The sequence below is a fragment of the Apodemus sylvaticus genome, chromosome 5, assembly GCF_947179515.1.
Source record: "Apodemus sylvaticus chromosome 5, mApoSyl1.1, whole genome shotgun sequence".
Taxonomy (NCBI): domain Eukaryota; kingdom Metazoa; phylum Chordata; class Mammalia; order Rodentia; family Muridae; genus Apodemus; species Apodemus sylvaticus.
Genome location: NC_067476.1, coordinates 102,373,180 through 102,400,129, shown reverse-complemented (window position 1 = coordinate 102,400,129; position 26,950 = coordinate 102,373,180). Strand labels below are relative to the sequence as shown.

Below are 26,950 nucleotides of genomic sequence, written 5' to 3'. Positions count from 1 at the left end.
ATAAACCAGGGCTTCATTCATGCTAGGCAAACAGGGCCAACTCTGTTATATCTCCAGCTTCTGTATCGAAGTTTTACAGGAGTGTTGGTTTTGCTTTCATCATATAACGCTGGGATGGAGGGAGCTCAGTGCTAAGAACAGAGGACACCAGTTTTATTTTGAGCACCCATTTGAACAAACAGCTCAAAACTGCCTGTAAATCCAGCTAAAAATCTCTAGCATCCATGGGTACTCCCTGTTTTGTATAAGATTACAAATTTATATTTGTGTCTTGTGTTTCTGTGTTATAATACTTATACATAGGTTTGGAATAATACGGGAAGGAACGAAAGTACTGAAGAATTTAGGGAAATGATGGTTCTAGAATTCGGTTTAAAATATTGACCTCTCTCTCTCTCTCTCTCTCTCTCTCTCTTTTTTTTTTTTTTTTTTTTTTTTGGTTTTTTGGTTTTTTGGATTTTGGTTTTTTGGAGACAGGGTTTCTCTGTAGAGCCCCGGTTGTCCTGTAACTCACTCTGTAGACCAGGTTGGCCATGAACTCAGAAATCTGCCTGCCTCTGCCTCCCAGAGTGCTGAGATTACAGGCGTGTGCCACCACCGCCCAGCTTATTTAGATTCTTAGATGGAACACACACACACACACACACAAAAACCATGAAACTGGAACACAGGTACACAGCCACCAGAGAGAGCCTCAGCTCAGAATTGCTGGGAGCCCCTGCTCTGCAAAGAGGCTGGTTGGTCCCCTGGAGGAAGGCAATGAGAAGCAGACAATAAAAGCTGTCTGTCTCCAGCCACCAGATAAATAAAGGACAGAGATTTATAAATTTGATTTAATTCCTTTTAAGGACAGAAATAAGAAGTTAGGGAGAGTGAATGAAAAAATGCTTTAAAGCAATTCAAGAGTCTTGCCAGGGCAAATACTTGAGACTTTTGAACATGATCTATGTGAGGTCAGCCAAGGCTAGGGCTGCAGAGTTGGCTCAGAGGTTAAGAGCATGCACTGCTCTGCTAGATGAAGCTTTTGTGAAAGTCCCAACACCCACATCAGGCAGCCTCACAGCCACCTATAATTCCAGCTGCAAGTGTATCTAACGCCTCCGGCCTCTGTGGGCATCTACCCTCAATGCACATACCCTCATAAGATAGGCACAGATGTATCATTAAAATAATAATCTTTAACCAACAAAAAGTCAGTGGGGTTAGTGGCTTATGATAAAATCCCAGCAAAGAGGTGAAGGAGTTTCCAAGAATTTTAACTACATAGTAAGTTACAACATTCCCCTGTCTTAATGAAATGGTAATAACAAGAATATATGAATAAGGACCACATAGTCAGTTTAAGGTAGCTCCTTAAATAATTTTAAATATTCAAGATTCTCCCTTCTTTCCTAGACATGCAGTTAATAACAGAAACTGGCCATTGGTGCAATTATCCACAATTAGATTTAGGTAATTGTATTCTTGGGTCATGTATATTATGTTCCTGGGTTGCTAGTATTTTCTAGGTCATAATGCTTGACTGTATTCTGATCTTTTTGGACAAGATGCAGAGGGTATGGTGGCACTTGCCTTTCATTTCAGCTCTTGGGAGGCAGAGGCAGGCAGACATCTGAGTTGGAGGCCAGCGTGGTCTATAGAGTAAGTTCCAGGACAGCCAGGGCTACACAGAGGGGGGAAAAAAGCAAAAACAGTCTCTAAAAGCAAAAATAAACAAACAAAAAAGAATCCTTAGCTATTTGCATTTATAAGCCACCAAAGCAAGAGGGAAATTGTGTGCAACTGTCTTCCTTAGTGATGCTAAGATTTGTCTTAAAGGTTGGGTGCGCTAACCCCCTGGAGGGTGGAGGGAAGCCAGAGGATCTGAAAATTCAAGGTCGTCCCTAGTTGCACAGCCAAATCAGGGCCAGTCTGAGCTGCAACTGACTTTGTGAAGTTTCAAAAACAGAACTGGCCGGGATGCTATTAGTTGGCAGAGTGTTCTCCAGGAGCTGCCCTTTCATTCTGCCCTCCGGTCTTTTATTCTGCGGCCTCAGACCAGCTCTTTCCCCCATTTCCAGAACTTCTTAGTAGATCTAGTCTACTGCTGCTGGAACGCTAAAGGCCACTAATCCCTAATAGCTGAAGTTTACAGATGTGACTGAGGCCTGCAGATTGTGTGAAGGATTACACAGATTTGAATCCATTCTGGACCATTAGGGTGCACCTGCACGCGCGCGCTAGAGAGAGAGAGAGAGAGAGAGAGAGAGAGAGAGAGAGAGAGAGAGAGAGGAGACGGAGATAGAGACAGAGATAGAGACAGAGACAGAGAGAGGCAAAGAGAGGCAGCGAGAAAGAAAAAAATTGAAATTGAGAATTGGTTTCATTAAGTAGCCTAGGCTAGCCTTGAGCTGCAGAAATCCTCTTGCCTCTCTCTGCATCCCAGTTCTGGGATTACTGGTGCATATCACTACACCCAGTGTCATCAATATGTTGTAACGAGTCTCATCAGTAAATTCTGATGCCTACTGAAGGTTTAAACATTGGCTATCCTAGGGTGGCCTCAAACAATGATTTACTAAGGATAAGTATGCACACAGCAACACACTGCTGAACATTATGGAAGCGAAAGACAAGGTCCCAAGCTCACAGGGAAATCAGTCTATCCAGTCCATTCTAAGACACATATTTAGTCAAAATAGGGCTTTGGGCTACAGAGATGTCTCATCAATTAAGAGCACTTGTTGCTCTTGTAAAGGACCAGTGTTGTTTGGCTTTTAGCATCCACACAGTAGCTCACAGCTATCTGTACCTGCAGTTCTAGAATGTCCAATACTGTCTTGACATCCTCTTTTTAATTCCTTGGGCTCCAGGCATGCATGTGGCACAAATACATATGTGTAAGCAAAACACACACTTTTTTTTTTTTGGTTTATCGAGACAGGATTTCTCTGTATAGCCCTGGTTGTCCTGGAACTCACTCTGTAGACCAGGCTGGCCTCGAACTCAGAAATCCACCTGCCTCTGCCTCCCAGAGTGCTGGGATTACAGGCATGCGCCACCACCGTCCGGCTCTATAAAAACATTTTGTAAAGTGAGCAACTGTTGTTCTCTCAGAGGACCTGGGTTCAATTCCCAGCACCTACATGGTGAACCACAACTATCTGTAACTCTTCCTGGGATCTAACTCCCTCTTCTTGATTCTCAGGGCATACATATAATGTACAAATATACATGCAAGCAGACATGTATATTTAAAAGGAAATAAATATAAAAATAAAAATAAAAAATAGGGTTTTGTGCATAGGTGGTGTCACACACCTTTAATTCAGGAGACTGAATTTGAGGCCAACCTGGTCTACAGAATGAGTTCCAGGACAGCCAGGACTGCATAAAGAAACCCTTTCTCAAAAAACTGAAAACTGAAAACAAAATAAAACAAAAAAACCAGGGTCTCGCTGTGTAGCCTAAGTAGACATTGAATCTGTCATCCTCCAAAATCAGTCTCCCAAGTGCTGGAACTACTCAAGCCTTCCATATCACAAGGATGAAAGAACTTCTCTCGTGAAAAGGTAACTAGTAATTGCAGCAGTCTGCTCCATAAGTGGTTAGTGCAAGTGCTTGGATTTCAGAAGTTCAGGGGGCAGAACTGATTGGTAAAGTTTTTTGTTTTGTTTTCTTTTTCTTTTTCTTTTTTAAAGGGGAAAAACTTTGTGAGACCGGACAGCAGGGATGGCGGTTGAATTTCCAGAAAGAGAGACTGGCATGAACAAAGGCAAGATGCTTAAGGAAGCAGGCAACCTTGATGACAACCAGATTCTTTTGTCTTCTCACTAATACCCAATTCTTTCAGTGCTCTCTGGTAGAGTTGCTTTCTTTGGGTCCCCTCTCACAGTTAGCTTCTCGCTTGTCTAAAAGCGAGATCGTGTGAAGGATTACATAGATTTGAATCCAGTCTGGACCATTAGCGTGCACACTGGGGAGGTAGCAGCGGTCTGTGTGCAGACTTTTGTAAGCTGAGTGAGGGCAGTGGAGTCGGAATACAGGATGCAGTTAAGCACGGTGGTTGAGTGCAGAAGGACTTTGTGTCAGTTTTTGCATCTGCCGTGCTGAGAGTTTGGAAAGACCTGGGTCTGCAGTACAGAAAACGCCTGTGTTCCTAACGAATGTGTGAAGGAAGATTAGATGCCGCAGGCTTCGTTGCTTGGGGCTCAGAGATACAATGCAGAGCAGGGAGCCCTCGAGCTCCCCGGCGAGCCGAAGCGCGGAAGGCGGGGCTGCTCGGCGGAAGCTGACCTCTAGCGGCGGCGGAAGTGCCTCTCCGCACGGCCAAGATGGCGGCGCCCAGGCGGGTCTTGTGGGAGTAGGTTGCCGTTTGCAGAGACTCGATCAAGTTACTCAGGGGAGAACCCAGAAGCAAAGTGTCTGGTTACTTTATCATAAGCGGCTTGGGAGTCTTTGCACAGAAGTAGCTTGTGTCACATAGACCCCGGGTCCAGCACTTCATTTCGATCCTCACGAGCTGTCTCTTGGTTGAAGGCGCGGGCGATCCAGGATGCTTAACTAGAGCCTGAGGCGCAGTCTCTGGACGGGTCGTGTCGCCGTTAGGCTGCGATGTAAGAGGCTATTCCAAAACCCAGTAAACCCTTTGTTAGTTTTCCTTCGCTTTAGAGGTAATCTGTAGGAATCATCCTTATTATAATTCAAGGTGTAACTTTTAGCACTAATTGAATTTAGACAAATTCCCCCCTGGAGTTTGTGGGGGAGTACATTTGCTTTATATAGCATGGGACTTGCTGTTTTCACTCACTGAAGTTTGTTTTTATAACAGGTACTGTGGAAGGCACGCTGCATGCAATGGTATTTTGCTGTTGTTTTGAAAGGTTTTCGTATCCCGGGTTGAATTGAAACGCCTTAATTCTTCTACCTCCACTTCCCAAATGCTAGGGTTAGGATGTCTCAGCCTTGTGCATTTTACAGTCATGAAACGGAATTTGGAATAGCTTAAATAATTTGCCTAATTTTACACTAGTAAGCAGTTGAGCTAGTATTTGATTTCTAACTTAGATTTCTAACGCTGCTATTAAACAACCCATAACAGCCCCATGTTTGTGTATGTATTTACTGGGCAATGAAACTGTTGGGGTTCAGGAATTGACTCACAAACACTGATCTCAGTCAGACAGGGATAGTTTATTAAGCATACATCCCACGACTGGCTGACCAGGACCACAGTCCAGATTCGGGAACTGGACCATATCCCAGAGTTAAGATCCTACAGGATTTTTAGACCCCAAATCCACAAACATCTGTGCCAAGTTATTTTACCAGTCAGGATTTAGGGATGGAGGATTTCCTTGGGAACATGTCTTTATTGTACACTTATAATGTTCTTATTGGTTGGGGTATTTAACTGTAGCAGGGAACTTGCCTTATCTAATATTCTTTTTTGTTTTTGTTTTTGTTTTGTTTTTTCGAGACAGGGTTTCTCTGTGTAGACCTGGCTGTCCTGGAACTCACTCTGTAGACCAGGCTGGCCTGGAACTCAGAAATCCGCCTGCCTCTGCCTCCCAAGTGCTGGGATTACAGGCATGCGCCACCACCGCCTAGCCTTAATATTCATTTCTTAACTTGTCTACTGAGATGGGACTTGTCTAACATTCATGTGTCTTACCTTGCCAATTCGGATGTCAGTTGCGCAAGTACATGTCTCTTTCTGCCAAGTAGGATGTCAGTTCCCAGGGAGATTTTGGGAACTTAAACTTTACTTGACCACTACTCAAGATGGATGGAATAATACTCAAGTATTATTCCAAATAGTTTTTTATATTTGTACTAGTGTCTCTTTTATGTTGGGGTCTATCCCAGGGGCAACCTATACCATAAAAGCTTAAACATAGGTGCAGGAAATGCTGTTGGGTAGTTGGTTCAGCTCCAAGCTTATTGTGGGTAACTATACAAAACATTCTACTGACTTCTGTCATGATTGGTTTCTGAGGGAACAGAACGTAACAGAATACATAATCAATCTTGACATTAGAAAGCTTCTTGCAACAGCAAAAACATATGAGAAAGTTTCCTTATAATGCCGCGCTATCCAGGTAACAGTTACCTGGGCCTTAATATTTTACCTAGATCCCCAACACACACACACACACACACACACACACACACACACACACACGTCTCCTATACCTGGAACAAACTCTGTAGCCTTGGGAGCTGGCTTTCAAGTCAGCTGTACTGCCTCAGCAGCTTGCATACTGATTATAGCCCTGAACATTTCTAGCCTTTTTTTACACACTTCTGCCCAAAGTAAACTCAAAAAGCTTTTTTTAGTGGTAATTTTGTTTTGATTTTTTTGGGGGGGAGAAAGTCTTGCTATATCATAACATAAACTATTTTAGGGCTCTCAATCCTTTAACCTCCTGAGTACTAGGGTTACAGGCATAGCCAGTCACAGCTGACTATCAGTACTATTCCTTAAGTTACACACTCTTGTGATTATTTTAATATTTCTGCCCCATTTAGCCCTTGTGTGAGGAGTGTTTTCTATACTGGCCTAGTAAATATAATTATTTTGTCTGATCCTGCATAGGATTGGGAAATAAGGAAATACATAGATTGTCACTGTTACTACTGTGACTTATTTGTCTTGTCTCTCCCTGCTTCTTACTGTCCTTAGCCTTTAGAAGATGTGTCCCATGTGCCACTTATTTATTTTCTTTTTATTATCTTACTTGGTTATTTTGTGGGGGGAGGCGCACATGCCACACTGTGCTTGTGGAGGTCAGGGGACAGCTTGCTGATTTGGTTCTCTCTTTTCATCATGTGGCTTGGGGATTGAGTTCAGGTTGCCAGTCTTGGCAGCAAGTGTCTTTATTGGTTAAGGTATTGAGCTCCTGTTGATTTCATTGTTTATTTTATGTGATCCGGTCTTTGTAGATAGACCAAACCAACCGCAAATTCACAAACATCCACTAGCCTTTGCCTCCCTAAAGGCACGTGCCACTATGCCTGATGAATTTATATTTTTGAAAGTGTACATATGGGCTGGAGAGATGGCTCAGCAGTTAAGAGCATAGATTGCTCTTCCAGAGGTCCTGAGTTCAATTCCCAGCAACCACATGGTGACTCCCAATCATCTGCAATGAGACCTGATGTCCTTTTTGGGCTGGGAGGCAGAATACTGTACATAAGAAATAAATCTTTAAATAAATAAATGAAGTGTACATACAATTTAGTGACTTTTTCATACATAACAAGGTTGCTACCAGCATCATCTAATTTGAGAAAAATTTAAGAGTTTTGTCACCCATAGAATGTAAACAACCTAAATTGGTAATACTTTCTTTTTGGTTGTTGTTTTGTTTTGTCGTTTGTTCTTTTGAGACAGGGTCTCATTATGTAGCCTTGACTGTCCTAGAATTCACTTGGTATACCAGACTGGCCTCGAACTCAAAGAGATCCACCTACCTTTGCGGCTCAAGTGCTGGGATTAAAGGTGTGCGCCAGCATGCCCCACTCTTGTTTGTTTTTTTTGACACAGGGTTTCATATATCTCAGGTTGGCCTTTAAAAACTGTATAGCCAAGAATAACCTAGAACTCTCTACCCTCTCGCCTTTACCCCCAAGTGCTGGGGTTATAGGCATGCTCAGCCCACTCTTGCCTTGACTGTAAATACGTTTACTAGATTGATGGCCAGAGAGGGCTGATGGAGAGAGAAATACCAATGAGGAGTAAGCTCACATCCACTCCTGGAAAAGTGTTCGTTATAAAGGCTGTGGTTTTGTTGCTTTTAGGGGTGAATGAGAGGGAGTCTCCTCACAAACAAAGCAGTCCTGGAAGGAATCATACAAAGGTCACAGCTCCGGGATCACGATGCTGTCCAGACCGAAGCCTGGAGAGTCAGAGGTGGACCTGCTGCGCTTCCAGAGTCAGTTCCTTGAGGCTGGTGCAGCTCCAGCGGTGCAGCTGGTGAAAGGGAGTAGGAGGCGTGGTGACGCTCACCCAGACCACATCCCACTGCAGGACCGTCGGGATGTGGTGATGCTGGACAGTGAGTGATTGCGAGCATGGGCATGAGGAGAGGGGTCCGCCTCGGGGACCCTGCTTTGGTCCTGAGGTGGCTGAATTCTGCTCTACCTGCAAACTATGCTGTTGAAATTTTGTTTTATTTTTATTGCTTTCGTGTGTGTATGTGTGTGTGTGTGTGTGTGTGTGTGTGTGTGTGTGTGTGTGTGTGTATGAGAGAGAGAGAGAGAGAGAGCCTTACTCTGTGACTCTAGCCTCACTCTGTGACTCTAGCTCTAGCTTGTTTGGAACTCACTTTTGAACACAAGCTGACTTTGAACCTGTGACAGTCTTCCTGTAAATACTGGGGTACGAGAGGTACAAGCCAGCCCTGCAGCTTCATTGTACAGATGAAGAAACTGAGGGGTTAAATATCATACCCAAGACAACACAGCTATAGCTCGGCCCAGAGCTTTGCTCTTTGTTTCACCCCTAGTCCTGATATTTCCTTAGGAAAGTATAGATATACTCAATATTCTTTTTATTTCAGATCTCCCAGATTTGCCCCCAGCTCTGCTTCCTGCTCCTGCCAAAAAAGCCAGACCAACCCCTGGCCACGCCCTGCCTCACGATGAAGACCCCGAAGAGAGGTTGAACAGGCACGACCAGCACATCACTGCTGTCTTGTCTAAGATTGTTGTACGTGTCAGCCCAGCTGGGTCGGGGAAGCCATCCCATTTGGGGGAGAAAGGGGTTTGTGAGTGGAGGGTACTACAGAAAGGTGACTTAAAGTCAGATTGGGGCCAGGTTAGAACCACCTGGATGAGATCCAACATGGGTTCATGAGGCCCTGGAATGAGGGTCATGGAGGCCACTGTGATACGGCTCAGCCTGGAGAAGCCTGTGCAACTTCATTGCTATGTGTTTTGTTGCCACAGGAACGAGATACACGTTCAGTCCCTGTGACTTTGCCTGTGCCCAGTGGTGTTGCTTTCCCCCCTGTGTTCCATCGCTCTCAGGAGAGACAGGTAAGCCAAGTTCCCTTGGGTGGAGTCTCACTTATGCTTTCTATTGCTGCACCAAAACGCCATGACCAGAAACAACTTGGGAGTGAAAGGCTTTATTTCAGTTACACTTTCATCAGGAAACCCAAACAGGGCAGGAACCCGGAGGCAGGAGCAGATGCAGAGGCCACAGAGGAGTGCTGATTACTGGCTTGCTCCTCATGGCTTGCTCAGCCTGCTTGTTTATAGAACCCAGGACCACCAGCCCAGAGTAGCACCTCTCACAATGGGCTAGGCCATCAATCACTAAGAAAATGCCGTAGAGCTGGATCTCCTTCTAGATGACTCAAGCTTGTGTCAAGTTGTCATAAAACGTCCAGCTGAGGTGGTGCTTAGGGAGTGAGTGGTTCTCAGAGTGCATCTTCCTTAGGAAGCTCTGGACAATGATAAGCAAGTTCTTTTTTTCCCCCTTAAAGAAAACCATGTTTAAGTATCTGTGTGTGGGTATGTGCACGTGGGTGCTGGTGCCCACAGAGCTCAGAAAGGTAGAGCGTCCTTGGAGCTTGAGTTACAGGTGCTTGAGCTGCCTGATGTGAATGCTGTGAATTGAACTCAGATCCTCTGGACCACTGAGCCGTCTCTAGGCCTCTCTTTAGACATTTTGTTTTTATCTGTGTGAGTGTTTCACCTGCACGTGTGCGTGAACACAGTGTGCATGCCTGGTGCCCATGGAGATCTGAAGAGGCTTTCTGATTCCTTGGGACTGAAGTTAATGAATGGTTGTGAGTCACTTCGTGGGAACTGGGAGTTGAACTCAAGTTCACAGCAAGAGCAGCAAAGCAAATGCTCCTAACCACTGAACCATCTGTCTGTACACCACCACCACCACTGCCTCACACACACACACAAACACACACACACACACACCACACAACTTTTTATCTTTGAAATTGTTCATCTTCACAGAAATGACTTTTTTGCATCAGCCTTCCCAAGTGATAGAATTCTTTATTTTTTTGTTTCTTTTGCGTTGCTGGGAATTGAATCCAGTGCTTCCCGGTCCTGGGTAAGCAATGCACCCTGAGCTCTACCCACAGTTCAAGTCCTCCTTTCTTCCTTGGGTGTGTATATGTGTATATGTGCATGCTGTGTATGCACAAGTTTGTATATCTGAGTTCTGGAGGTCAGAGAACACCTCAGGTGTCATTCCTTGCCTTCTACCATCTTTAAAATAGCTTAGCTTTGGTTTTTGTTTTGGTTTGGTTTGGTTTGGTTTGGGGTTTTTTTTGTTTTTGTTTTTGTTTTTTTTTTTTGTTTTTGTTTTTTGGATTTGGTTTTTTCGAGACAGGGTTTCTCTGTATAGCCCTGGCTGTCCTGGAACTCACTCTGTAGACCAGGCTGGCCTCGAACTCAGAAATCCGCCTGCTTCTGCCTCCCAAGGGCTGGGATTATAGGCGTGCGCCCCCGCCCGGCTCAAAATAGCTTAGCTTTGTTGACAGCTTTACATGTCTGACTAGATGGCTAATGGCTTATGTTTTGTGAGGCAGGGTCTCTTTGTGTAGCTCTGGGAGTTCTAAAGCTCACTAGAGATCCTCCTGCCTCTGCCTCTCAAGTGCTGGGATTATAGGCATATACTATCACATCCAGCCTTCAGTGGCCTTTGAATTTCCAGGGATTCTTTTGTCTCTGTCTCCTATGTCGCTTTAGAAGTATTAAGATTACAGACACGTGCTAATTGTACCAGTTTTACATGGGTTATAGGGATTCAAATCAGATCTTCATGTTTATAGAACATGTACATTTACTTGTGTGTGTGTGTGTGTGTGTGTGTGTGTGTGTGTGTGTTCAGATCTGGGCATGGGAATCAGAAGAGAACCTGCAGGAGTCAGTTCTCCCCTTCTGACATGTGGGTCCCAAGGGTCAAACCCGGGTTACCAGGCTTCAGGTGCGCCTACCAACGTGGCCCTATTGCTGTTTTTGGTGGTGGTGGTTTGTTTGTTTTTCTTTCTTCTCCCCCCCCTCCCCCAGGTCTCATTTCTCTTCACCAGCTTCAAACTTGCTGTGTAGCAGAGGGAGTCTTGAACTCTTACTTCTTCCTGTACCTCCAGAGCACTGATTTTAGCTGGGTGCCACCATATCCCAGAAGTCCTACTTTCTCTGAGAAACTTTCTTTTGTCTTTGTTCCAGAGCCTTGCTTTAAGGAGCTAAGGAAGAATGGATAATTAATATTGGCAACATGGTTTTTCCTATTTGCCCTGTAGGTGAAAACAGCAGCATCTGGTAAAAGGAGCATCTTTGCCCAAGAGATTGCAGCAAGGAGGGTGTCAGAAAACAGAGTGTCATCAACTGAGCAAGTTGTCCCCAGCCTAGACGCACCAGAGGGTGAGTGATGCCAGACTGAAGATGCCGTGTTTAGTCATGTTGGCGCTTAGGAATGGTGTTCTCTCTCTGGTGGTGGGAGACTGGGGCAAAGTCAAGATTAGTGTGTGCCAGTCTGGCCTTGAACTCACTGTATAATGAAAGGTGATTTTAAAATTGTGATTCTCCTGCTTCCACCTCTGGACTGCTGGAAATACAGACATGTGCCACCATGCCGGGTTAATGGTTATATGTGTATGGAATCAAACCCAGGGCTTTGTGTATCCTAGCAAGGATATGCATGCTAGCAACAGAGCTACACCCCCAGCCTCTCAAATGTAGATACATACATACATGCATGCATACATACATACATACATTTATTTATTCTATCTTTCTTTAAAAACCTTTTGCTAGAGCTGGGCATGGTCGCGCACACCTGTAATCCCAGCACTTGGGAGGCAGAGGCAGGCAGATTTCTGAGTTCGAGGCCAGCTTGGTCTACAGAGTTAGTTTCAGGACAGCCAGGGCTATACAGAGAAACCCTGTCTCATAAACAAAACAAAAACTAAAGAAAAAGAAAGAAAGGAAGAAGGAACGAAGCCCAAAACACTAATAAATATAGAAATTATATGTAGCAGAGGCAGGTAGATCTTGAATTTGAGGCCGGCCTGGTCTACAGAGCTAGTGGTAGTTCAGCCAGGGCTATACAGAGAAACCTTGTCTCAGAAAAACAGCCAAACAAGATATTGACCAAGTTTTCAGAGTGATGTGAATTGTGTATTACTGGTGGAACAGCATGAGGTAAACCCCTGGTGTTAGATGCTCTCAGAGGGAAGTCTTCCCATATAAGGTTTTTGTTGTTGTTTGTTGTTGTTGTTGTTGTTTGTTTGTTTTTTGTTTTTGAGATTTACTTGTTATATACATATGAGTGTTTTGCTTACATGTGTGCCTAGTGCTCTTGGAATTATCGAGGGCTGTAAGTCACTATGTGGGTGCTGGGAATAAAACCTGGTCCTCTGCAAGAACAACAGGTGCTCTTAACCTCTGAGCCCTCTCTTCAGCTGTCCCTTGTAAGTCTTTTTTTGGTTTTTTGGATTTGGTTTTTTCGAGACTGGATTTCTCTGTATAGCCCTGACTGTCCTGGAACTCACTCTGTAAACCAGGCTGGCCTCGAACTCAGAAATTTACCTGCCTCTGCCTCCCAGAGGGCTGGGATGACAGGCATGTGCCACCACCACCTGGCTTCCCTTGTAAGTCTTAAGAGAAGAATGAATGGGAAGTGGCCATCTTGCCTTCCCAGAATGCCTGAAATGTTATGTGATTTCCATTCTGTGTCCAGGGAAGCCCCAGGGCCATCGCTGGTCTGCCCTGGGGCTTGTTGCTTTATTGAAGAGGCCAGAGGGTATAAGTACTGCCTGGAGAGCAGAGCAATAAAACTAATTGTACACCTCTTTCAGGTGCTGGGCCCTGTGAGACACCCTCCTCTAGGGACAGAAGTAACCAGATTTCTGGGAGGAGCCATGGCTTCCACAAACCAAATCTAGTCACAGGAAAGGGGCTCAGAAGCAAGGCGGCTGAGCAGGAGGTGCAGACAATCCATGAAGAGAATTTAGCAAGACTACAAGCCATGGATCCTGAGGAGATCCTGAAGGAGCAGCAGCAGTTACTGGCTCAACTGGGTATGAATGTTAGTTAGGTATTCCTGCTGAGGCCAAGCTAAGCAAGCTGCCACATTTTGGGGAAGGCGTGTGTGTGTGTGTGTGTGTGTGTGTGTGTGTGTGTGTGTGTGTGTGTGTGTGTGTATGTGTGTGTGTGTGTGTGTGTGTGTGTGTGTGAGAGAGAGAGAGAGAGAGAGAGAGAGAGAGAGAGAGAGAGAGAGAGAGAGAGAGAGAGAAACTGTTGTTTTGGTAGCTGGCATTAAACTCTGGTCCTTACATATTCTAGGCAAGTGCCTGACCACTGAGCCATACTTCTGGCCCCTAAAGGAGTTGAGGGGAGCAGTGAGCTGGCACAAGTACAGGGCAGACATATTTTGAGTATTTATTTATTTACTGGCATTGGAGATTGATGAGCTATATATACTGATACTTCCATGCATTTCTTTGTCCTATTCAACTCCTGGGAGAGATATGGTATTACGTTCATTTTACTAATGAATGAATGAATGAATGAATGAATGAATGAATGAATATGTTATTAAGTTCATTTTACAAATGAATGAATGAACAAATGAACAAACAAAGCAGGCTCTGCTACTTGGGGGTGGTAGATTCCTTCAGTCCCAGCACTTGGAAGTAGAATCAAGCCAGAGTTCATGCTCAGCTTCATGGCTAGTTTGAGGCTAGCCTGGCTCTGCGACCCTTCCTCAAAAACAGACCGTGAAGCTGATGACATAGTTCAGTGGGTAACTGAGCTAGCCTTTGACCATGCACAGGTGGGAGAGTTGTACTAGCTCCAGTGTGCACACACTACCTCCCCTACCCCAGTAGTAACTTAAAACAAAACACTCCTCAAAAACAAAAAAAGGAGCTCAGAAATTTAAGAGAAATTCTCCACAAGTCACGTAGCTGGTGAAGAATATAGAGTGGGTTATGGGAGGAATGCTCCAGTCAAAACCCAGAGCGTTGCTCGTGCTAGGCAAAGGGCCTTCTACGGCTAGTGCTGCAGATCGGATTCTGTGCTTCTGACTGGTCTAGCCACCCCTGCTCCATTATGTACTACTGTACATAATGTACTGTACTGTAGTTCCTGGTGTAGCACGGTGGCTCTGTACCCTCTATCCTTACCCTCTAGTACAGTAACTACAGGGACGCATACAGGACTGTGCTGTGCCACACATTTCTTCTCAGTCAGCCTTGTTCCACATTGTATGTGGAGTGCTTATGTACTGTATATTCAACTTTTAGTAAATGTCTGTACAGACTGAGAGAAAATGAAGTTGTTTGGCTTTGTGCTGTCCTTTTGGCTCTAGTCAACGTTCACTTGTTTCTCAGACATCTGACCTGGTGGCAAGTACAGGTTCCATCAAGCATAGGAACCCAGCCCAGAGGACTATTGGGGGCAGAGCCCATGGGGGTAGTCAGACCCCAGGGGCTACATAGGTGTGGGCTAGCAGGGTGATTAGGGAGCCACAGGAGCGTGCAGGGCCTGAGCCAGGACTGGGAAATAGTTTGTCTTGGCCTTAGCACCCAGAGGTGGGAATCTTCCAGCAGGTGTCACTTGAGGAAGTCTTGGGACCTACCTTAGCTGCTTTTGTTTGTTTGTTTTTGTTTGTTTTTTGGATTTGGTTTTTTCCAAGACAGGTTTTCTCTGTATACCCCTGGCTGTCCTGGAACTCACTCTGTAGACCAGGCTGGCCTCGAACTCAGAAATCCACCTGCCTCTGCCTCCCAGAGTGCTGGGATTACAGGCGTGTGCCACCACTGCCCAGCATCTACTTAGCCTCTTACTCCCTTCACCTTCCCCTAGACCCCAGCCTAGTTGCCTTCCTGAGATCACATAGCCATGCCCAGGAGCAAACAGGGACAAAGGCCACCAAGGCGCGGTGCCCAGAAAGACCCTCAGTTCCTGTCACTGAAGAAGAGCCCATCATGTCAACTTGTACCAAGGAGTCTAGGACGGGGAACAAGGTGGAAGACAAGCTGGAGGGCGAGCTGGAAGACAAGCTGCAGCCAAGAACCCCAGGTATGGAGGGCAGACACCATTTCCTCAGAGAGGAAAAAATAGCCTGGCGCGTGCTTTTAGTTCTAGCATCCTTGAGAGGCAGAGTTAGGCAGATCTCTGTGAGTTTGAGACCAAACCTAATGTCTGCACATCAAGTTCCAGGACAGCCAAGGCTGCGAAAGGGGAGTGTCTGTGCTCCAAGCCTGACAACCTGAGTTAGATCCCCGGAACCTACATGGTGAAAGAGAAAAACAACACACAACACACACACACACACACACACACACACTCCTCATACACAAAATAAATAAATGTTGAAAGAAAATGGTAGGAAAAAGTGTCCTTTGTCCTTAGCCTGCTGATGGGGAAGACGCTCGTCTGCCCTTGGACGTAGAATGCCCATCTTCATTAGTGTTCTGTAATTGGCTCAGATGGTCCTTATTTGCGGGCGGGCGCACATCTTCCTGCACACTTGTGTTTTCTGGTCCTGTTACCCCTCAAGGGGCAGCAAGATGTGGCCAAGGCTCTCTCCCAAGACAGACTGCCCTCCTGCCCTTGCTCTGGCTTCATCCCCTTTCCATCAGTGTCTGGGAGGGACAGCGGGGCCCGGGAAGGGAGAAGCATCTAGTGCAGGACTCTGGACATGCCGGAGCAGACACGGAGGCCAGTGGAAGCACTTATCTCCCAGAAACAAGATTATTCCATTAGGGATTAACAAAGGAGGAAATTGAATTACGACAGCCCGGAACCTCCTGCTCCTGAGGGACTGCTGTCCAGCCAGGCAGGTTGAATGGGGGTGGGCGGGAGTGAGGACACAGGAGGAGATGGATGGTCAAGGTGTTCCACCCCTGCCCCACTGGAGCAGCATAGCTGCATCCCCTTCCTGGTCTCCATTCCCTGCTCCTTTGGAAGGTTGTACCAGAGAGTGGACTGCTGGACTTTCCTGGCTTGTGGTGTTCTGTCTTCCCTTCCTGTTACTTACTGCTCCCTTTCTCTTCTCCTTCAAACAAGTCTTTGGAGTGAGCATGGGGCTGAGCCAGGACCAGCTATGTTTACTGTAATTGAAACGTTCATCCAGTTGCTAGGGGTGCCAGCCCCCAGCCATGCCATTTAGCCGTAGCTGAGGGTAGGGGCTGCTGGGTTCAGTGCAGAAGGCCTGAGGCAGTTTTCTGCCGGTGGGCTAGCCCCTTGAGGAACACAGTGCTTCTGCCTCCCTAGCACTGAAACTGCCCATGACCCCCAACAAAGACTGGCTTCACATGGACACTGTGGAGCTGGAGAAGCTCCATTGGACCCAGGACCTGCCCCCGCTCCGGCGGCAGCAGACCCAGGAGGTGAGTGAGGGGAGCAGGTGGGATGGGGTCACTGCTCCTCCACCCAGAACTGAGAAATAGCTCTCAGTTGCTCTCAGCATCTCTCCTGTCACCCTGCGTGACCCGATAGGCCCCACAAGCCTCATTTCCAGTCAGAGGGAGAGCCCAGAGGTAATCCTAAAAGGCTTGAGATTAAAGGTTACCGAGTGTGAGAAAATGCTGCAGCACCCAGCACAGTCCATTTCTTTGTCTTAGAGGATGCAGGCCCGATTCAGCCTTCAGGGCGAGCTCCTGGCGCCTGATGTGGATCTGCCCACGCATCTGGGCCTGCACCACCACGGAGAAGAGGCCGAGGTAAAGCATGGGAGCTAAGGAAAACTGGGGGACTCTTGGCAAATGCTTAGCAACTATACACAAATAGGAGCCCTGGTCACCTGCCTTTGACCTCCTGGGTGTCCCGCCCCTGTGCGTGGCTTGCTGCCACTCAGTTTCTTAGAATCAAGATGCTGCTTTCTGCTGACGTGCTCCCTGTTCTGTAACGCAGCAGCCAGGCCTTGCGTACCTTCCCTCGGACCTCCCTCCCTCGTGGGCTGCCATCCTGATGTCTGGAAGTTTCCCAGCCCTCCTTTGCTCACAGGATAAGGCCCCAGTCCTTCAGCTTGGTGGGAGGGTCCGTAGACCCTCCGGCTCTGCCTCCTTATTCCTCCGGCCACTCTGCTGATGCTTCCACATGACACCCCCATTTTCACAGCCCAGCATGACTCACTCCAAACAATGTCTGTACCCTCATTCTGGGCTGGGCTATTGAGGCTGTACCATCCACTGAGACCAGATTCCCTTTCCATGCCTGCCCTCTGACTTGAAATTTAGCACCAGCTGCTGCTCTGCCCTGTGTGCTGCCTGGCGCCATTGCTCTGGGCAGGACCTATGTTTTGTATTAGCTTGAGGTTCCAAGGAGAGCTGTGACTAGGTGTCACTTGTTTATCTTGCCTTTCCCTGATACCTGTCTGGGTGTTTAGAAGACCCTGCTGTGTATCTTGATTCATTCTGACTCTTTGTCCCTGCACCAGAGAGCAGGGTATTCTCTACAGGAGCTGTTCCACCTGACTCGTAGCCAGGTGTCCCAGCAGAGAGCACTAGCATTGCATGTGTTGTCCCAGATCGTCGGCAGGGTAAGTGGCCTGCTGGCCTGGTCCTGCCTGCATACCCCTTCCCTCGTCCCTTGCTTCCAGACTTCCTCCTTACTGTGGGTCAGACTAGGAATGGGGCAAGTGCAGGGTGATGGGTCAGCAAAGGTTCTACAAGTTCTGCATCTCAACAAAGTGTAACCCTCCTGTACCCAAGGCCCAGGCTGGTGAGTTTGGGGACCGCCTAGTGGGCAGTGTCCTGCGCCTCCTCTTGGATGCTGGTTTCCTCTTCCTGCTGCGCTTCTCTCTGGATGACAGAGTGGACAGTGTCATCGCAGCAGCTGTCCGGGCTCTCCGTACTCTGCTAGTTGCTCCTGGAGATGAGGTATGTCAGGGACAGGAATGGGGTCAGAGGCTACAGGGCTCTGTTCTACATTCTGGGCATGTCCTTTGCCACGGCTTTGAGGCAGAATGGAGAACAGGGTGGCAGGTATCAGCCACTTCCCAAGGCCACAAGCCCAGAAGCCTTGCCTCCACGCTGCTGCTGTGTGTTGGGGAAGGATAGTTTTGCTCTGCCCTGGAACCATTTCTTCCTCTCTGACTCCTCCCCCTCTGCCCCATCCTCTGGCAGGAGCTCCTTGACAGCACCTTCTCTTGGTATCACGGAACTTCGGTGTTCCCTATGATGCCCAGCCAGGACGATAAGGAGGATGAAGGTGAGGATGAGGAACTCATAACTGAAAAGGGGAAGACTAAGACGCCTGTGGAAGGAAGCCGCCCTCCGCCCGACCTGGCCAGACATGACATCATCAAGGTAGAGGGCACTGTGCAGTCCTATCCTTGACCTACAGGGCAGGTTCGATGAGCAGGAGAGGGCACCCAGACTTGGGTTCCCCCTTGTGTGGCAATGGATTTCTTTCTTCCTAGGGGCTCCTGGCTACCAACCTGCTGCCTCGGCTCCGCTATGTGCTGGAGGTGACCTGCCCAGGACCGTCCGTGGTCCTCGACATCCTGGCTGTACTTGTCCGCCTGGCTCGCCATTCCCTGGAGTCAGCTGTGAGGGTGAGATGGAAGGAGGGCAATGGATGGGCAAACAGCCCAGTAGGCTCTCGTTTTATTTTATGGGTTTTGTTATTGGTGTTGTTGTTGCTGCTGTTGTTTTGAGATAGAATTTCATTATGGCTCAAGCTGGTCTAGACCTCACTGTATCGCTTAGGCTGGCCTGAAACTTGCGGGAATCCTTCCTCCGCTTCCTGAGTACTGAGGTTTTAGGCATAAGCCTGTGGTCTGTGCCCACATGATAGGCCTTATCTTGATCTTCTCTGCCTTCCTCTTCCTCCTATCTCCTGCAGGTCCTGGAGTGTCCTCGGCTGATGGAGACCATAGTTCAAGAGTTCCTGCCCACCAGTTGGTCCCCTATAGGGGTGGGGCCTACTCCCAGTCTATATAAAGTGCCTTGTGCTGCTGCCATGAAACTGCTTAGAGTCCTGGCTTCAGCTGGGAGGAATATTGCTGCCCGACTGGTAAGCTGGACACGCGGTAAGAGATGGAGGGCATAAGGCAGGGCTGGTTTGAGCTGGATTAACTCTACCTCACTTCATCCTCCTCTTCCTCTCTGCTCTGTTTGCTTAGAAATTCAGCAGAAACCAGCAGGTGGGAACCTGGTCACCTGGGTCTGTTGGACCTATTCTGGTCTCATGGTGTGGGGAGGGTTCCCTGACCCCAGCCTGTCCAGAGGCTGCCTGCAGACAAGCCCTTATCACCTATAGCCAAGCAGGAAAAGTGCCTAGCAAATACTAACTAAAAAGAAGGGAAGAGCCCTGGCTAGTGAGCTGCTCACCAGGTAAAGGCACTTGTTGCCAAGCTGACGACCAAGTTTAGTCCCTGGAACCCACATGGAAGGAGGAGGAAAAGACTCCTCAAGTTTCATCTGATTTCCAGATGCATTTGTCTGTCCCATGAGCACTTGTGGCCCCAAGTCTATGCTAAGGAAAAAAAGATGAAGGTGGGCCAAGGTTCTTTCAACCCTGCCCAGAGCCATAGGCCCTGTGGCATCCCAGAGACTTGAATAGGGCAGCTTGAGCCTGTTTCCAGGAGACCCAGTCCTAGCTGGATGACCCTGACGCCCGTACCTTCTTTCTCATCTCCAGCTAAGCAGCCTTGACGTCAGGAGCCGCCTGTGCCGATTCATAGCTGAAGCGCCGCACGACCTGGCCTTGCCACCCAAAGAAGCAGAGACCCTGGCCACGGAGGCCTTCCGTCTGTGGGCCGTGGCTGCCTCCTATGGCCAGGGCGGTGACCTTTACAGGTGAGGAGAAGCCAAAGATAGGGCCCTGCTGTTCTGCTTTGTTCAGGGCCCCAGGGAAGGGAGGCCGAGCATGGTGAGGGCATTTCTGCTGGGTGTGAATTGCTAGGGGAGAACTGACCAACGTCATTCTTTGACAAAAGCATTAGTATATTGGGGAAGTCAGATGTCAGTTCCCAGTTGTGGGGTAACCTTGAAGGTTTGCAACCTCCCCAGTTTTGAGGGCCTCACCTTGCACAAGTGTCTCTGTCCTGGGCTGTCTCCCTCCTGCTCCTCTTTTACCAGGTTGAAGCTCCTGCAGAATTGTGCTTTGTGCCCTCCTCTTGCCTCGCTGCATAGTGAAGGCCAGTTGTCTTCCCCAGGGAGCTGTACCCAGTGCTCCTGCGGGCCTTGCAGACACTGCCTACAGAGCTCAGCACTCGTCCCCTGCAGCCCCTGGCCATGCAACGGATGGCCTCTCTGCTCACTCTGCTGACCCAGCTCACCCTGGCAGCCAGCAACACACACCCTGAGCCCACCAGGTAGGCCAGCTCCAAGCTCAGCAGGCAGGCCCAGCCACCACCCCAGGACAGACGGGAGTGCTCCTCTACAGGGAGAGTGGCTGGAAGGGAGGAAGGCGGCCAGGTGCTTACCTTTGCCCCCTTTGGCACTCTGCAGTGGCGCTGCCGAGTCCCGTGTGTCAGCCATCCCTCCCTCAGTCACCTGGGCACATGTGTCCGGACTCAAGCCGCTGGTGGAGCCATGTCTAAAGCAGGCCCTACAGCTCCTGCCCAGACCTGACGTGTGGAGTGCCCTGGGCCCAGTGCCCAGTGCCTGCCTTCTGTTCTTGGGGGCTTACTATCAGGCCTGGAGCCAGCAGGTGAGTGCAGCCTGCCCGCCCGCCTTCCTCTGGATGCTCCACACGCCCTCCTGTTCCATCTCTATTGGTCCCTTCTCTACCTCTCCTTCTAAATATGGCTGTACTGAGTGGAGTCCTCACATGCCCAACAGTTACTCCTCTACCGAGTACTACCCTCACCTTTTCACACCTACCCATTGCTCCCTACTTTCGTTTCCCAGGAGAACTTTCTTTTTTTTTCCTTTTTTTTTTTTAATATTTATTTATGTATTATATGTGAGTACACTGTAGCTGTCTGTCTTCAGACACCAGAAGAGGGCATCAGATTTCATTACGGATAGTTGTGAGCCACCATGTGGGTGCCGGGATTTGAACTCATGACCTTTGGAAGAGCAGTCAGTGTTCTTACCCCTGAGCCATCTTTCCAGGCCCGGGAGAACTTTCAAGAAGCATTTGGATGGGACGAGACCCTGAGCAGCAGCTCAGCTTTGTCTGCCCTCTCATGCACCCTAGATGTCGTGTACTAGAGCAAGCTCAGGGCTGTCTCTCCTTCAGAAAGATCTGGCTGTGGAAGCTTCCAAATAGATTTTTTTGAGACCCTTAGTGTGGTGGGGCTGCTCTGGATCTATAGGACTAGGAAGATGGGTGTTCTAGCCCGTCAGCTCAGTGAGCCTCTTGCTTCTCCAGTCAAGCCTGTGTCCAGAAGATTGGCTTCAGGACATAGAGCGCTTGGTGGATGAGTTCTTGCTGCCTCTGCTGCGCCAGCCTCCTCTGAGCAGTCTGTGGGATTCCTTAAGGTATGATCTGTGACGTCAGCTGGGGGAATGTGGGATGGAGGCAGTTCTGGGAGGCTCCTGGGTCTGTAACCCCAATCCATCCCAGGACATGTCCCTTTAGGGACCTGAGGAAAGCCAGATTCCCAGCAGGAGCAACCCTAGGTGCTCTGAGGAGCATGAACACAGGTCTGCACAGCCACGCATGGCTTGCACTCACAGACCAGAGTCCCCTCAGCATCATATTCTCCCTGCAGGGACTGCTCCCCGCTCTGCAATCCGCTGTCCTGTGCTTCCACCCCCGAAGCTCTCCCCAGCCTTGTGTCACTGGGCTGTGCAGGAGGCTGTCCCCCTCTCAGTGTGGCTGGCTCGGCCTCACCCTTCCCATTCCTCACTGCCCTCCTCTCTCTCGCCAACACTCTGGTCCAGATTCACAAGGGGCTTTGTGGACAGGTAAGCTTCGGATGCCCATTTAGAGGTCAGGCCTGGGGACAAGACAGCAGGGGTAGGAAAGAGGGAGAGAAGTGGCTAGGAGGGGGCAGCAGTCTGGGAGCCCCAGAACCATCAGTGTCAATTTCCAGATCTGAACAAACTTGCTTCCTCAGCTGGCTGCTGTGCTGACTGCCCCAGGACTCCAGAACTACTTTCTCCAGTGTGTGGCTCCTGCACCTGCCCCACAGCTCACACCCTTCTCTGCCTGGGCCCTGCGCCATGAATACCACCTACAGTACCTGGTGCTTTCCCTGTCCCAGAAAGCGGTGGGTCCCTGTCTGCAGATCAGCCCTGCCCTGTTGTCCCTCCTGCCTCCTCCTGTAGTCCATATTCACATCCTCCATCTTTGTGTCATTTCCTCACTCCCTCTGCTTCTTGTCCTCCATACTGCCTCTCTATCCCCTCCCTAGGCATTGTTGCAGCCAGAGCCAGCTGCCAGCACTGCCCTTCACCACGCTATGGCCTTGGTCCTGCTGAGCCGGCTGCTTCCTGGAAGTGAATACCTCGCCCAGGAGCTGCTGCTGAGCTGCGTGTTCCGCCTGGAGTTCCTGCCGTAAGTCCGTCCGGGGTTCCAGGCTTCAGAGGGGTGGTATTTTTGGATGCTGAACTTTGTTAGCAAAGCAGCATCTTGGAGCTTGGGAATCTGGGTTTTAGTCTCTTTCCTTATACGTAATGCGTTATTCCCTCAGTAAAGTGAATTGAGGCTGTTTATCTTCACCCTGCCTGAGAACGATAAGACTCCACAGTATGAGAGTGGCTAAAAAATGTCACAGAAGCTAAACTAGGGGTGTTGTTGAACAGTAAAGCCCTGCTTGGCAAGTGTGAGGCTCTGATTCAAAGGTCACTGATTCACCTGGTTCACTGATGCTCACCTCTGATCCAGTACTTGGGGGGTCAGCCTGGGCTACAGGAGAAGTGTAGAGATAGATGTAGATATAGATGTATGGATATAGATTAGATGATAGATAGAGATAGATGATAATAAATGATGGATGGATGGATAGATAGATAGATAGATAGATAGATAGATAGATAGATAGATAGATAGATTGATTATAAGTAAATAAACAAATAGGAAAGAGCTGGGTGACACCTTAACCCCAGCACAGCTAGAGATCAAGCATGGAAGTTTAAGTAAACTTTCCTTCTGTTCCGTCTCCTAAATGCTGTGCAATGTTGTGGTGTGAAAGGCTGTCAGGGGAGCAGGAAGGCACAGGACTAAACTTAGAAACTCTAGATCTGGGACAGCTGTCTGGATGCTGTGATTCTAGCCCTTAGTTTTGGCTTTTGTGTCATGTTACAGGGAAAATGCTTCAGGGGGTCCAGAGGCAGCTGACTTCTCTGATGGACTGTCCTTAGGGAGCAGTGGGGACCCTCAGTGTAGACGAGGGGCTCTCCTACTTCAAGCTTGCCAGGATCTCGCCAGCATCCGCAGCTGCTACCTGGCCCATTGTTCACCAGCCAGAGCCAGTCTGCTGACCTCCCAAGCCTGGTACCGTGGAGAGCTCCTGCGAGTCCCAGGTCTGCTACTGCCTGTACCCAAGGAGCCACTGCTGCCCACTGACTGGCCCTTCCAGCCATTGATACACCTCTACCACCGAGCTTCGGATACTCCCTCTGGGCTGCCTGCTGCTGACACTGTAGGCGTTACCATGCGGGTCCTTCAGTGGGTGCTAGTTCTGGAGAGCTGGCGCCCCGAGGTGCTCTGGGCTGTGCCCCCTGCTGCGCGCCTGGCACGGCTCATGTGTGTATACCTGGTGGATAGCGAGCTGTTTCGAGAGACTCCCATACAGCACCTGGTGGCAGCTCTGTTAGCTCGGCTCTGTCGGCCCCAGGTCTTGCCAAACCTCAAGCTGGACTGCCCCCTCCCTGGCCTGGCCTCTTTTCCTGACCTCTATGCCAACTTCTTAGACCATTTTGAGGCCGTCTCTTTTGGAGACCACTTGTTTGGGGCTCTGGTCCTCCTTCCTCTGCAGCGTCGGTTCAGTGTTACCTTGCGCCTTGCCCTCTTTGGGGAACACGTGGGAGTATTGCGAGCACTTGGCCTGCCTCTGACTCAGGTAAGGTCTCAGCTAATCAAGGCCTGCCTAGGACCCTTGCACTGGACACTAGGGGCAGTCTTGAGCAGTGTGGTGCTTTGGTGGGCGCCATTACCTCATTACTTCTTTCAAGATGTAAGAATCAAGGGTTCTTATCATGGCTTCTGGCTGCTGCTGCTGCTACTACTACTATTACTGCTGCTGCTGCTGCTGCTGCTGCTGTTTTTTTGTTTTTTTTTTTTTCTAGACAGGGTTTCTCTTTGTAGCTATGGCTATCCTGGAACTTGCTCTGGAGATCAGGCTAGCCTGAAACTCACAGAGATCCTGCCTCTGTCTCCTGAGTGTTGGGGTTAAAGGTGTGTATCACCACTATACAGCAGGGTTCATGTCATTAACAAGGTTTTGTTTCTGCTTGTGAACTCCTACAGTCTAGGTGAAGGTAAGCTAAGACCAAAAAACAAAACCATCATTGTTAATTACTCAGATTCTTGGTGTGTTAAGTCAGAATCCAGAGAATTTTTAAAAGATCAGGGTGGACTTCCCTTAAGGAAAAGATGCTGTGGAGGAGAGAGGTTGACTTAGTGCTGAAGTTTGGGGAGAATTTGAATCTTAAAAGATCTCTGTAGCATGCTTACTAGAAAAAGGCTATGAAGCAAAGCCCTAAAGGATGTGTTGAAAAGAGAACCAGGAGCCGGGCGGTGGTGGTGCATACCTGTAATCCCAGCACTTAGGAGGCAGAGGCAGGTGGATTTCTGAGTTCGAGGCAAGCCTGGTCTACAGAGTGAGTTCCAGGACAGCCAGGGCTACACAGAGAAACCCTGTCTGGAAAAACCAAAAAAAAAAAAAAAAAAGAACCAACCAGGCCTGGTAACACAGGCCTATAATCCTACTATAATCCTAGTTTCTCAGGAGCTGAGGCAGGAGGATTAGAAGTTTAAAGACAGCCTGGACTATACAGAGTTCTAGTCCAGTGTAGGGTGAGACCAGACATTGTCTTCAGCAAGTTAAGGATTGTAGCTCATTTGATAGAGAGCTTGCTAGCCACTCCTCGCTCCACATCTGACAGGACACTGTCTCAAAGAAGTAAGGAATAGATACAGAACAGGAACCCCAGTGCCTGCAAGAGCATGTATACCTGCACTCAGGTGTACATATCTCACACACAGACACACACATACTCACATCCCCCCCACACACACACACATACACACACACACACACTTAATAAAAAATTTAAAAGTTTAATAGTTACTCATAGTAATTCTATTATTTAAAAACATTTAGAGCCAGCTATAGTGGTGCACACTTTTAATCCCAGCACTTGGGACACAGAGGCAATTGAGTCTCTGTGAGTTTGAGAACAGCCTGGTTTATGTAGACATTCAGAGCCAGAGCTATATTAAGAGACCCTGTGTCAAGAAAAAAAGTTTTTGAGACAGTGTCTTCCTATGTGACCCAGGCTGGACTCAGCCTTACAATTCCCTGCCCTAGCCTTCTGTGTGTGTTCAGGAATGATAGGCCAATCCTTCTACTCCTAGCTCAGTAATAATTGCTTTTTATTTATACTTTTTCTAGTCTCTTTTGTATACTTGTATATTTTTATAAAATTGGAATTACTGCATGATGAATTTTTTATTTAACCTTATATCATGAGCATTTGCCATTCTTAAATACTCTTAAGAAATCAATATTTTGTGTGTGTGTGTGCTGGAATGGAGCCCAGGGCTCCGTGCTCCTAGGAAGGTGCTCAGGCTAGGCTGCGCCCCAGCACCAGGCTTTGCCCTTTAGCTTTCATCCATGCACCAAAGAAGGGAGGTCTTTCCCTGATCTCTGCCCTGTGATTTGATTTCATGTAACCAACAGTCATATACTGCTGCTACTGACGGACATTCCCACTTGGCCCACAGCTGCCTGTGCCTCTGGAGTGCTACACAGAACCTGCTGAAGACAGCCTGGCTCTCCTCCAGCTCTACTTCCGGGCCCTGGTTACTGGTACACTCCGTGCATGCTGGTGCCCTGTCCTCTATGCTGTAGCTGTGGCTCATGTCAACAGTTTCATCTTCTACCAAGACCCAAAGAGCTCAGTAAGTCACCTCTCTGTCTTCAGAGGGGAGGAGGGAGCTGGTGAGCCAGTTGGGGATGGACTGAGGGTTAAGCGAGGCCAGTGGTGAGTACCAGTCCTCGGCTTAGTGCCATATCTCCCTCTTCTGCTCCCAGGATGAGGTGAAGGCTGCCCGAAGGAATATGCTGCAGAGAGTGTGGCTGCTGGCCGATGAGGTAGTATTGTGGGGGTGGGAAGGAAAAGATACAGGGTGGTAAGGAACCAAACCTCAACAAACTCTTCCACCCACTTCATGGGTTTGTCCTCTCTCCAGGGGCTGCGGCAGCATCTCCTCCACTACAAACTTCCCAACTCCAGCCTCCCAGAGGGCTTTGAGCTGTATTCCCAGTTACCTCGCCTAAGGCAGCAGTGCCTTCAGACGTTGCCCACGGAGGTGCTCCAGAATGGAGGATTCAAGACATAGGCCCTGCCCCCAGCTAAAGACGAGTATTCTCCTGGGGCTAACCAGTGAACGTCATGAGAGAAGGGAACACAGGCTTGCTTTCCTGTGAGCACATTGTTGGAGCCTTTTTCTTCTTAGAACAGAAGGAACTCTATTACATCATGATGCTGGAGCTCGGGATCTGGGGGTTCTGAGGGCTGTGCTAGGAGTGGAAGGTGGCTTCAGAGTTTACCATGCGTTGGCCCAGGACAGCCTAAGCACAGCTCTCCTCACCCACCTCCAGTCCACCAGGCCACGGTGTATGACTGCTCTGCTACAGCCTGAAATAAATCCTTTTCTAGTCTGACTGAGCTGGACTGCTTTGTCACACTCAGAGTTGGTAGCAAGGGTGGATTGTCTGGAGGAGAGAGGCGGGAGAAAAAGCCAAAGTGGGAGGTAAACAGTCTCCATCTGGGGATGGCAGAGGTGTATGTCCTGAGAGTCTGTGACAGTGACAGTGCTCCTGGAATGGGTGTGGACCTGGAAGTGCTGGGGTCAG

General features: G+C 48.5%; 1 protein-coding gene across 1 annotated transcript; it reads left to right on the top strand.

Annotated features, from left to right (window-relative positions):
* Positions 1 to 4,293: 4,293 nt before the first annotated feature.
* Positions 4,294 to 26,758, top strand: Rpap1 (RNA polymerase II associated protein 1). Its single transcript, XM_052183288.1, has 25 exons — positions 4,294 to 4,595; positions 7,783 to 8,039; positions 8,544 to 8,692; positions 8,932 to 9,021; positions 11,259 to 11,379; positions 12,816 to 13,037; positions 14,827 to 15,042; positions 16,240 to 16,355; positions 16,590 to 16,688; positions 17,405 to 17,506; positions 17,679 to 17,846; positions 18,093 to 18,275; positions 18,389 to 18,523; positions 18,814 to 18,984; positions 19,612 to 19,769; positions 20,129 to 20,287; positions 20,424 to 20,625; positions 21,292 to 21,401; positions 21,635 to 21,830; positions 21,983 to 22,135; positions 22,280 to 22,422; positions 23,173 to 23,929; positions 25,816 to 25,992; positions 26,126 to 26,185; positions 26,284 to 26,758. Exons 2-25 carry the CDS (start codon positions 7,862 to 7,864, stop codon positions 26,431 to 26,433), a joined length of 4,215 nt encoding a protein of 1,404 aa, XP_052039248.1. The 5' UTR covers positions 4,294 to 4,595; positions 7,783 to 7,861; the 3' UTR covers positions 26,434 to 26,758.
* The last annotated feature ends 192 nt before the right edge of the window (positions 26,759 to 26,950 follow it).